This window comes from Fusarium pseudograminearum, chromosome 1 (assembly GCF_000303195.2).
Source record: "Fusarium pseudograminearum CS3096 chromosome 1, whole genome shotgun sequence".
Lineage (NCBI taxonomy): Eukaryota > Fungi > Ascomycota > Sordariomycetes > Hypocreales > Nectriaceae > Fusarium > Fusarium pseudograminearum.
The window spans coordinates 3626806-3638307 of record NC_031951.1 but is presented as its reverse complement, the minus strand read 5'-3'; the positions used below and the strand labels follow the sequence as shown (position 1 = coordinate 3638307).

Genomic DNA, 11502 nt, shown 5'->3' with positions numbered 1-11502 from the left:
CCCCCCACCTTTCCATCAACTTCGACGACTCCCCCGATAACGAAGAACACAAACACAACACCACACAATGTCTTCCATGATGTTCCTTAACCGGGCTGGTGCTCGCGGTCTTCGCACTGCTGCCCGAACCCAGCAGATGCGAACTGCTGCGACTCTGGCTACTTTCAAGACCCCCAAGGTCTTCAACGAGCCCAACCAGCACTACACCAAGGGCAGCGAGCAGCGACAGGGTCTGACTGCTGCCATCGAGAAGCTCCAAAAGCAGCTGCCCATTGAGGTTCCCGTCGTTGTTGGCGGCAAGGAGGTAAGTTCGGCTGCATACGCCGTTCTCGGCCATCATAAGAGCTGCGTCTAATACAAAATCTCATAGATCAAGGCTTCCGCTCTCTCTAAGCAGCAGAACCCTGCCGACCATGCCACCACCGTCGCCTCTTACCACACTGCCACCACTGCCGATGTCTCGGCCGCCATTGACGCTGCTCTGGCTGCTAAGCCTGCCTGGGAGGCTCTCCCCTTTTCCGACCGAGCTGCCGTCTTCCTCAAGGCTGCCGACCTGATCTCCACCAAGTACCGTTACGACATCATGGCCGCTACCATGCTCGGCCAGGGCAAGAACGCTTGGCAAGCTGAGATCGATGCCGCTGCTGAGCTGGCTGACTTCCTCCGCTTCAACGTTCACTACGCTGAGCAGCTCTACAGCATCCAGCCCGAGCACAACTCTCCTGGTGTCTGGAACCGTCTCGAGTACCGTGCCCTTGAGGGTTTCGTCTACGCTGTCAGCCCCTTCAACTTCACTGCCATTGCTGGTAACCTGCCTGGTGCCCCTGCTCTTCTCGGTAATGTCGTTGTCTGGAAGCCCAGTGACTTTGCCATTGCCTCCAACTGGCTCGTCTACCAGATCCTGATTGAGGCTGGTCTCCCCAAGGACGTTATCCAGTTCGTCCCTGGTAACCCTGTCGACATCACCAAGGTTGTCCTTGAGCACAAGGAGTTTGCTGCCCTCCACTACACTGGCAGCACCAGCGTTTTCCGTCAGCTCTACGGCACCATCGGTCAGGGTATCGCTGAGGGCCGATACCGAGGCTACCCCCGTGTCGTTGGTGAGACTGGTGGCAAGAACTTCCACTTGATCGACCCTACCGCTGAGATTTATAATGCTGTTAAGCAGACCGTCCGTGGTGCTTTCGAGTTCCAGGGCCAGAAGTGCAGTGCTACTTCCCGACTCTACGTCCCCAAGTCCATGTGGCCTGAGTTCAAGGAGAAGCTCGTCGCTGAGGTTGAGGCTATCAAGATTGGTAACCCCACTGAGCACTTCAACTTCATGGGCCCCGTCATCCACGAGGCTTCCTTCAAGAAGCTCTCTGGCGCTATCGATGAGGCCAAGAGCGACAAGGACCTTGAGCTCGTCGTTGGTGGCAAGTACGACTCTTCCAAGGGCTACTACGTCCACCCTACCATCTACGCCACCACCAACCCCAACCACAAGTTCTTCTCTACTGAGTTCTTTGGTCCTATCCTCACCACTTACATCTACGATGACGCCGCCCCTAACGCCATGGCCAATGTCTGCAAGCTCATCGAGACTACCTCTGAATACGGTCTGACTGGTGCTGTCTTTGCTGCTGACCGTGAGGCTTCCCGCTTCGCTGAGGAGCACCTCCGCAACGCCGCTGGTAACTTCTACGTCAACTGCAAGAGCACTGGTGCCGTTGTTGGCCAGCAGCCCTTCGGTGGCTCTCGTGCCTCTGGAACCAACGACAAGGCTGGTAGCCAGAACCTCCTGACCCGCTTCGTCAATGTCCGAGCCATCAAGGAGGAGTTTGTTCCTACCACCAAGGTCACCTACCCTAGCAACGAGGTCTAAGTGCCGAATGCACGTACCCAAAATATTGAGGACAGTGAAGTTTGGATGATATGATACGACATGAATGATCTAGATGCAAACACTGCATCAGGGCTACTGCTCACGACATAAAAGGAAAGAAAGCACACCGGATAACGGAACAGACCGCATGTCCATCAAGTCAATTTGTTGATAAATTGAAGAACCAGTTCAGGTGGTCAAGGCTGGTTCGTGGGTCTGTGCCGTGTCAGGGGTTGGTTCTTGGCAAAGAGCCGCCCCGGGGTCTCTCCCCACGTTGGCTCACACAAGATGATGATGGGTGGGATTCCCATATGCAGGAATTGGGGAAAATGACCGAGTGTGCTGCTGGTGCTGTATGATAGAAAAGCCGTCGACGTCTTGAAGACGCGCACGTGCTCAATTAAGTCCGAGGACAAATAATAAAGCCATATTTTTTTTTTAAAACTTATTATCCGTACTCAAGTTGCGACCCTTCTTTCTCTTGTTCTGGCTAAATCGAACATGGTAAAGTCCCGGATATTGTCAGATTTTTCGCTTTGAGCATGAATCTGTGAGCTTGTAGAGTTCCAATGCGACACGTGCCCTCCTGCACTGGTTGTTGGTCTTTGCCTAATTAGCAACCGAGTGAAGCATCAGTCCTGGCTCTCAATAAACTTGTGGAGTTGTTCTGTGGAATGGCGGAGGTGGAGTTAAAGATTGGAGATAGATTGGAGATCTCAAATGTCCCCCCTTCCATGCCCCCATCTTTCTCTCACTCACAGACAGGGCTCATGTTATTGTCCCAACGTTTATTTGAGCCAAATCCAGTGTTGTCAAGGACAATTGGTCTGTGCAAATGCTTGTCTTGACTCCCCGTTACTGTCAGCTTCGCATTCAATCGTGTCGCCGATGCGAGTGTATTCGTATGTTGGGAACTTCATTTCACTGACCTTTAGTCTCGACTTACACCATCATCATGGTTCATCACGGTTCATCATGGCACCTCGTCCTTTATCTCGAGCCAATGGCTACCAATGTAGCACGCCGTAGCCCCTCGTGCCCTCCTGTACGAAGTTCGAGTAACTTGCCGTCTTTCTTCATCCAGGATAGACGCCAATCTAAGCCTCGTTTCTGTGCTTCTGAGACCGGACCCCTGCCCACCGAAAAGCCTACTCCGACCACGTTTGTCAATCCCCCACGCTGATTCGCTCACCACCAAATAGAGCACGCGACCATTTCCTCGATGATGCTTGGTCCATGAACTCAGTTCCCTTCAACCCGGTCGTTCTAGGTTCAAGTTGGACAAAACCTGAGATGTAGTTTGCACTTCTTTTGGCTGGATTGGAGGGAAACAGCGGGCTCAGTCATGAAACCCTTTGGCCTCCTGGGAGGCGTGGTAGCGTTGCGTGTCCGTCTCTGCATCTAAAGGCCCGTCTGGTAGACTGTTCTGAGTTGACCAATTTAATATCTTTCGCCCCATGTCCATGTCTTGACTCTAAAACGAGACTGGAACTTGCCCATACTCGCCCGCAGTTCATATTGTCCCCTTCTAGAAAAGGGTCCTCGTTGTGTCTCTTTCCTCTGTGATCTGAACAAGAACAGTTTGATCAGAAGCAGCAACAGCTCCAGTCGCTATCCTTACTTTGGTTCACTGCAACTTGTCGAAAGCTGCAACTGCCATCCCTCATACTATTCTTATATACCCCTTCCCCTTGGCATTGGCACCAATTGTCGTATTTGATTCAGCACTTGCAAAATTGCTACCAAAACTAGAACCCCTAGTATTGCCAATATGTCACAACCAGGTCTTCCACTCACTCCAGGCTCTTCATCCGACATCAAAGGAAAAGACGGAACTCAGCAGCTCGCTTCTTTCCAGCTCTCGTTCGAGCTGCCACCTCCAGCGATCTATGACGCTTCTCGCATATCGCCCACGATGTCATCTCAGGTCTCACCGACAGATACAAAGTCGCAACAGGTCGGCACTACTTCGCCAGGAACAACATACCCAATGCAACCTGCCGAGGCCGTAAAGGCTCGACGCCGTTCATCAGCTGCCAGGGATGCAAAGGATAACTCGTTCGCTCTACCACCTCCGCCAACTCGATCCCGGAAGATAATCCAGATGAAACCTCGACAGGAGGGAAGCAGCGATAATAACAACAAGGAAAAGTCGAAGGCGACTGGCAAGAGCACTGCGAAAACCACAACAACGGCAGCCAACTCAAAGGCCACAGCAGCACCTCAAGGGGATGCGACCACAGATGACAAGACGAAAAAGAAGCAACCAAGTGCCACGAGCGCAGCGGGACGGAAGATCGCCAGGAAAACCGCACACAGTTTAATCGAGCGTCGAAGGCGGAGCAAAATGAATGAGGAGTTTGCTGTACTCAAGGGCATGATTCCAGCCTGTACAGGAGATATGCATAAACTGTCCATTCTTCAGGTATGCCACTATTGAGCCTTTATGGTGAAGATCGAATGATGTTGACTGACTTGTTTTTATACAGGCTTCGATCGAATACATCCGGTACTTGGAGGATTGTGTCTCCAAGTTGAAAGCACAGCAGGAGGATGACGGCCAGACAGAGTCCGGCCGTCAAACACCTACCGGCCGAGAGCGGTTACCCTCCATTCGTGAATTTCACCCAACTTTCCAAGGCGACCCAGCCGGTGATGATGATATCGAGATGGAGGATTCTGATGTCACATCGCCTGCTCTAAATGCCATGCCGGATCAAAATGCCCGCCATCCATCTGCCTCCCCTGCACTTCCTCCACAAGACTCTCGCCATCGAGCGCAGTCCTACTCTTCCGCATCAACAGATCATCGCCGATATAGCTACAGCGTTTCTGCTGGAACGTCGCCCGCCTTCGGTCCGCAGATATACGGAGCACCACACTACGCCAGGAGCGATGCCTCGGCGCCAGGGTCGGCCTTGACAAGCCCGGCACTGAACCCTCAAAGCGAGCTGGATCAAGAGGCTATGGCTGCATTGTTGATGCTTAATAATGATCGTCGGGATTCCAAGGGCCGAGGACTATCGGTACGTGATCTTCTTAGCACATGAGTTTCAAGAGGATAGCGAACACGGCCATAATCGATCATGCCTTGTAATGAAACGGAAAAGGCGAGGGAAATGGATATATTGGGTTTAATATTAGACACTGGGTGTTGGGAGGAGAATGTATTTAAATAGATGGGTAAAATTACACTGGTCAATGGAATTCGTCATGGAAAGGAAGTGGGTCTTTGCTTGAGTTGCTTATTTCTTCCCCAGACATCTAAAGATTAATAACTATTACGATAGATATCACAGATTTATGCTTAGAAGACACAACACCGCAAATTTAAAAAGCCGTTAATAGTTCTATAAGATGGTATTGTTTTGATGACAAGAGTCTGCTCATTACTAAAGCTTGAGTCTCTGACTGCGAGCCATGTCGTCCTGAGCATCTTTAACAAGGAAACTGCCCATCGTTAGCAATGTGACTAGAAAGAATCATCATGAAGTATAACTTACTTGTACCACAAAATGGTAGGCCCAATCGTCATAAGATGCCAAAGACTATGAGCGTCAATGCAACCCAGCCAGGGCGGGAAGTCGAACAGTTCCATGCTCATGGCAAAGATGATCCAAGCAACGACGAAACCAGGCCAGGCGGCCCATATGCGTCTTGATTCTCTATATCTGTTGAAACTGAACCACGACCAGAGCACGTGTTGCACAATGCCGGCTGCCACATTCGCAGCCATGTTGTAAGTGTAATCCCATCGGACGAACTTGAGATATGAGACATGACCAAGAAAGAGGGAGGCACAAAGTAGCGACCAGAGTCGGAGTGTCGTTCGTCTTCGGGGCGTACGCTTATCAAGCCTAAAGACCCTCACCACAGTATAGTATAGTCCGTACAACACACTGGCGCCAGCAGCAAAATAGTCGAGTTCCTCGGTGACATGGAAGTCTCGGGTATGAAATATGGAGCTGAATGTCCAAGAAGCAATGCCAATATAGGCCAGCCAATCATAGAATATCCGCATGGAGTATGACTTTGGTATCCTGGCTTGGTCCATTGTTTTCAATCCGTACCAGTGCGCCCAGAGATTGCCCAGCGAAAAGAGGACACTAAAGGGTTCCTGCATGCCGAGGAAACGGTAGAACGGCCATTTGCCGTAGAATTGTTCGACCGAGAGACCCGTGGCCATTCGTTGACCCGTCACTATATGCTGGCAGGCATAGTCGCATTCGCTGGCGCAGTTCCATAATAGGAGACGATGTAAAACAGCTGTTGACGGCAAGACACATTAGCTGTAGCACTCTGATGGCAGAATCAAGGACGCGTACGGATAGGAGTTTGCGGTTTGTTTGGTGCGCAATTCTCGGCATTGCAGATCTATAAATATGAATCAGTCTCTGGCCACTTTGCGCTGTGGTTACCCTTACCTTGAGACAGTCCTTGAATTCCGGCAACCTGTCGCCAGTTGAAGCATCAACGGTAATCGCAAGAGCGAGAACGAGGACGGTCAAGGATATAATCCGCGCCCATGGCCGCCCCCTTTGAGTTGCCATTGCGAGTGCATCGACCTGTTTGCGAAGGGGAAAAAAAGAAGTTGGATAATTAAAAGTCAAACTGCATGAGAGAGGAGAGACCAGTTGACGATGTGGCTCATTGGCAACCCGACGTAACGTTGGCGTTTCAAATACGTGATTGGCTAAATACCTGCGGTTAGCCATCTGTGGGGAAGACCGGAAGCTGACCAGCTTACAGCCCCCTGTAAGTTGTATTCATTCAGTCATTGCACATAAAATGGCATATACAACAAGGCTGTTCAGACAATTTGCTTTATAAGAAGCGGAAGCTACGGATAGATTTAGATCCCATACGAGTCACAATCCAGGATTATGAGTATCTATACTGCAGTCTTCTCTTATGGCAGACATCCTCAGTATCAAGGTACGAGACCATCTAAACAGACCACACTCTTGGTAGAACATATAGGTTCTAAGAAATCAACTTCAAATTATGATATTTAATTCTACTAAAAAGAGTCTAGATCTGTCATTGTCCTTTTACCCCTTCTTTTTGCATTATTTCCTGTGCTAGACTGGACATGGAAGTTTACATGCATATGCAGATGGAGAATTAGTACCATGTAGGCACATTAAATTCGGGAGGTTAGGCTATGGATCCGCCAGTTGTCCTGCATGGTAACCGAAAAGCCATTTATAAAACCAACCTAATTGCCTTGTCTACCGGTCGCGAGTCTTAAAGATCACCTCACATCAGTGCTCCATGCGATCAACCACCGGCATAATGACACACTGCCAGTAATCAAACTATTAAACTACCTATTCGTTTGCCAAGCAAGTTATGATGCATGACATTGCAACCCTACACTACTTGGCCGCTAAGATTGAGCCGAGTGTTGTTGCTAGGCAACCGGCAACTCACTGATTGGACCATATTTTCTCGACGGACAACACGCCTCGTTTCCCATACCTCATATCTCTCGTCCCTGTCCCAGACGCGATAGTCTCAAGTTTTGGAAACTTGTCTTGCAAGCCGAGCAATGGCAATAATAATCGAATTGTAGCAAATACTTTAACCCTTTCGCCAGACCGACCATCACCAATCCTTGATCGATTCGACTTATTACACGGCCCGGACGCGCTCTACTATCCCTCTGCAGAACAACATTAATATGGCGACAACCTCGCCGACACCCATGGGCAATGGCCTTGTCCGAAGAACATCACAAAGACAAGCCCTTAGGAGATTACCTTCGCGCCCAGCTGCAAACCACAACGAGAGCTTTTCTGCTCCTACGAACCAACCACTTCCCAATGGCTATCACCCAAAACCTCAGCAATTCCACGATGATAGCTCCGAGGATGAGATCCCGGTACCTATGAAGCTCAGTGCTCTCACCAAGGCGCTTCTCAATGATGGTGATCCCGTACCCGCAGAGCGTCCGGTTTCACCTCCCCGAACGCGACGGCGCACGAGTGCCCTGAACGCGTCGACATCTTCAACCAGTGAGACCCGCCGACAACGAAGGTCCGGAAGCGTACAGCCCCACGACACAAGGTCCTCAAGACCAACAAGCCCAGCACAAGTACAAAGTCGAGAGATCAGCCCCGTTAGAAAGCGAGTTGTTCGATTAAGCAACACGCCTCAAAGTCTAAATCAATTAAAGCCTACCAAGCGACGTTCGACCTCGACATCTCGCTCAACCCAACGGTCCCGACCTCAAAGCCGCCCTGATAGCCGCGATATGTCTTCTGACGAGCGCTATGATTCTAAGCAGGACTCAAAAGATTCCAAACAGGATTCTCAACTGGACGTGAACACCCCAGCGCAGGGCGGGCGCGTTGTGCGAATTAATGCCGGTTCTCCCAGCAACAGGAGTCGGCTTGGCTCCACTGGCCCTTCTTCAGGGAGATCCGCGGACCGATCTATGGTGGACAGATCTACAATTGAAGACAATGACCAGCTCGAGGAGCCTGCGACGGTTGCGAGGAATCCTCCTCCCTTCCACCACGGCAGCGTCTCCAGGTACCCTTCGACAACGACGAGGACAAGGCCCGAAGATAACGGGAACCTGCAGAATTCAATGCGTGTGAGGCGCGTCAGCAAGGTTGCCGGCAGCTTCTTGAGTGGCCCAGCTCGACGCGGTCGCCGGAGACAGAGCGAAGAGGAGGGCGAAGGACACGCAGATGGAGACATCTTGTCTAGTCATGAAGCTGACGGCCAACCCGCCGAGGACCAGCATGCCGCCTCATATTATGGAGATGGTATCCGAGACTTCAATTCGGGAAGTCCAGTTAGCGGACAGGCCGCCGCCAGAGCAATCCACCGTCGCAATGCTTCTAACATCGATTTGCGACTCGGTGCCGCTAGGCAATATTCAAGGGAAACATCGCCAAGAGAATCCACCCCAGAAGTGCAGGTTCCGGAACCAGAAGCTAAACCTGAACCTGAAGAGGAAATACACTACAGACTCCCTGCTCCACGACCAGAACTGCCTTCTGGCCGCGACCAAGAGAATGACCAGCCAAGCCTCAAGAGAAACAAGCCATCCATGGATGCGATTCTAGACAAGATGCCAAAACGACCCATGAGCGCCGATCCTGCTCCTGTGAGACCAGCTTCACCCGACAGGAAACCGCTTGCCTCGATGGCCCGAAACACTCCTCTACGCCATGCTCCTCCCCCGCCCCCAAAGATGTCTGTCCTTGAGGCTGCCACCGCCACCGCCGGTGCTGCTACAACCACACAAGCAAAGCAGCGAAGGAATATTTTGCGTGTGAATGGTGTTGCCTATACACGTCTTGATTGTCTTGGCCGAGGTGGCAGTGGAAAGGTTTACCGTGTTGCCGCTGAAAACGGCAAGATGTTTGCCCTCAAGCGTGTTTCCCTGGAGAATGCAGATGACTCGACCATCAAGGGATATCTTGGTGAAATCGACCTGCTGAAGAAACTGGGCGAAGTGGAGAGAGTTATCAAATTGTTCGATTGTGAGATGAACACTGAGAAGCAGGTTCTAACTTTGGTATGTTGAAATGAGCAATAACGATGAATTGCTTACTGACCTTTGGATAGCTTATGGAGATTGGAGAGCTGGATTTCAACACCTTTTTGAGGAAGCGATATAACCCCGAGGCTGCAAAATTCGACCCAGTTTTCGTGCGATTCTACTGGAAGGAAATGCTTGAGTGTTTGCAGGCTGTTCATCAGTGCGATATCGTCCATTCTGATCTTAAGCCCGCCAACTTTGTTCTTGTCAAAGGCCAACTCAAGCTCATTGACTTTGGCATTGCCAATGCCATTCAGACAGATGAGACTGTCAACGTCCATCGTGAGACCCAGGTCGGAACCCCGAACTATATGTCTCCAGAATCTCTCATGGACTCGAACAACCCCCGAGGAGGCCGTGCCCCTGGCCGACCTAAGCTCATGAAGCTTGGCAAGCCCAGCGACATTTGGTCTCTGGGCTGCATTCTGTACCAGATGGTTTATGGCTTGCCACCGTTTGGTCACATTGCCAACCAGATGTCAAGATGTCAGGCTATTATCAATTGGGACCATGAGATCGAGTTCCCCTCCCGCGGCATGGGCGGCATGTCTGTTCCACCTTCTCTCATCCGCACCATGAGACGCTGCCTCCACCGCAACCACCATATGCGCCCGAACTGCGAGGAGCTACTGCACGAGTCCGACCCCTTCTTGTACCCTGCTGAGCTCACTGATAAGGCTCTTCCCATCGACGAGGAACTGCTTGGTAGAATCATCCAGAGCGTGGTGACGAGATGTCGCGAGCGGATGCCCACCGAGGCTGAAATCCTTAGTGTTTGGCCACAAGCCTACTGGTCCAGTGTTAAGAAAGCCATGGCCGGCAGGATGTAACCGAATAATTATGTATAATGTTGGAGTTGCCGAGGCGCAATTGCTTCCTGGATGAACGTTTTATGATCAAGTTAAATGGATTAGAAAGAGACCATTTTATAGCTGGGTGTTGAGGAGTATTATTCTTGTTGTCTTTCGCTGCATAGCCAAATACCTACTTTTTTGTTTATTTTAGGCATACGGGGGTTTTATCATATGTAATATGGAATGGCTTTCGATAGCCGATGGCGTTTATGGCCTGAACCACTGAGTAGGTTCCTGAATAGAACATTTTTCAGCGTCTTCAAATTTGGAACTTCTCATGGTCTTTACAAAAATTTGCTGTATTATTGTACAGCCAGCTCTGAGCTGGTAATGGTACATCGTTTCATGGCGTTTCCTGTTTTGTTTTTACATGTACACCAACATCTTCCAGTTGAAACTTTCATTCCTCATTTTCATCTTCATTCGATATCCTCTCCGTTGTTGATGTTTAGCTCCGAGATCCGTAGAATTGTGTATCGGTGCTTGCTCTTGGCCTGTCTCATTCTTCGCTGCCGTCTCTTCTTCTTGATCTTGATACGTAGAGGCTCAGATTCTGTTCCAATAACCGTAGCCCTGCATTCAAAAACTCGCTCATCGATATGAGGGGCGCCCTTCATGGTGTAATCCCTGCTACCGAGGACACTGGCACGGTTGAGCCGTAGGATATCGCCGGGCTGAACACCAGGCATGCGGAAAGGCAGGCGGACCTGATCACCCTCCCGGACAAGGTAAGGGAATCCATGGACATGAACGGTGATATAATGATCCGGTTGAGCGGCCAGAAATGGTAAAAGGGTCTTGACAGAGTCCTCCATGGGCTTTGGAGGAGGAGTAGGATGGCTGACTTTGAGAGCGAGAGGTCGAGGCTGATTGGCCGTGGGGTTGGTGGCATTCTTTGGGTGACGCTCAGGGAACGATTGCTCAATGATGGGCGCTGTGGTGTTGAACGCGCGAGTTCGAATCGGCAGTAGAGACGAGGGGGCCGAAAATCGGGCGCTGGGAGCTCGAAGCTCCAGCATGGAGCGGAAAAGTGCCCTGCTCATTTTGGACAGCAGTGCCTTTCGGGCTTGAGCACTATCGCTGGTCAATTGAACGGGGAATTGAGCTGTCGTCCTCGAAGTATTGATATTCTATCTCAAAAAAGTTCAAGGTGCCCGTTCATGGGTCGACTCGGAAAAGCGTAGCACCGAGTACCGACCACCTTAGTTTCTTAGTACCTAGTTTGG

At 50.7% G+C, this 11502-nt stretch overlaps 6 protein-coding genes across 6 annotated transcripts; 4 read left to right on the top strand and 2 right to left on the bottom strand.

Moving 5' to 3' along the window:
• Positions 1 to 67: 67 nt before the first annotated feature.
• Positions 68 to 1864, top strand: FPSE_01023 (uncharacterized protein; the record flags this gene model as incomplete). Its single annotated transcript, XM_009254143.1, has 2 exons — positions 68 to 304; positions 371 to 1864. 2 exons carry the CDS (start codon positions 68 to 70, stop codon positions 1862 to 1864), a joined length of 1731 nt encoding a protein of 576 aa, XP_009252418.1.
• A 955-nt stretch (positions 1865 to 2819) lies between these two features.
• On the top strand, positions 2820 to 3163 carry FPSE_01024 (uncharacterized protein; the record flags this gene model as incomplete). The annotated part of the gene is made up of 2 exons (XM_009254144.1): positions 2820 to 3025; positions 3067 to 3163. 2 exons carry the CDS (start codon positions 2820 to 2822, stop codon positions 3161 to 3163), a joined length of 303 nt encoding a protein of 100 aa, XP_009252419.1.
• A 472-nt stretch (positions 3164 to 3635) lies between these two features.
• On the top strand, positions 3636 to 4914 carry FPSE_01025 (uncharacterized protein; the record flags this gene model as incomplete). The annotated part of the gene is made up of 2 exons (XM_009254145.1): positions 3636 to 4289; positions 4354 to 4914. 2 exons carry the CDS (start codon positions 3636 to 3638, stop codon positions 4912 to 4914), a joined length of 1215 nt encoding a protein of 404 aa, XP_009252420.1.
• Positions 4915 to 5256: 342 nt separating this feature from the next.
• FPSE_01026 (uncharacterized protein) lies at positions 5257 to 6414 on the bottom strand (the record flags this gene model as incomplete). The annotated part of the gene is made up of 4 exons (XM_009254146.1): positions 5257 to 5314; positions 5368 to 6130; positions 6190 to 6238; positions 6289 to 6414. 4 exons carry the CDS (start codon positions 6412 to 6414, stop codon positions 5257 to 5259), a joined length of 996 nt encoding a protein of 331 aa, XP_009252421.1.
• Positions 6415 to 7547: 1133 nt separating this feature from the next.
• Positions 7548 to 10252, top strand: FPSE_01027 (uncharacterized protein; the record flags this gene model as incomplete). The annotated part of the gene is made up of 2 exons (XM_009254147.1): positions 7548 to 9398; positions 9449 to 10252. 2 exons carry the CDS (start codon positions 7548 to 7550, stop codon positions 10250 to 10252), a joined length of 2655 nt encoding a protein of 884 aa, XP_009252422.1.
• A 443-nt stretch (positions 10253 to 10695) lies between these two features.
• On the bottom strand, positions 10696 to 11319 carry FPSE_01028 (uncharacterized protein; the record flags this gene model as incomplete). The annotated part of the gene is made up of 1 exon (XM_009254148.1): positions 10696 to 11319. The coding sequence occupies one exon, from the start codon at positions 11317 to 11319 to the stop codon at positions 10696 to 10698; it is 624 nt and encodes a 207-aa protein (XP_009252423.1).
• Between the last annotated feature and the right edge of the window lie 183 nt (positions 11320 to 11502).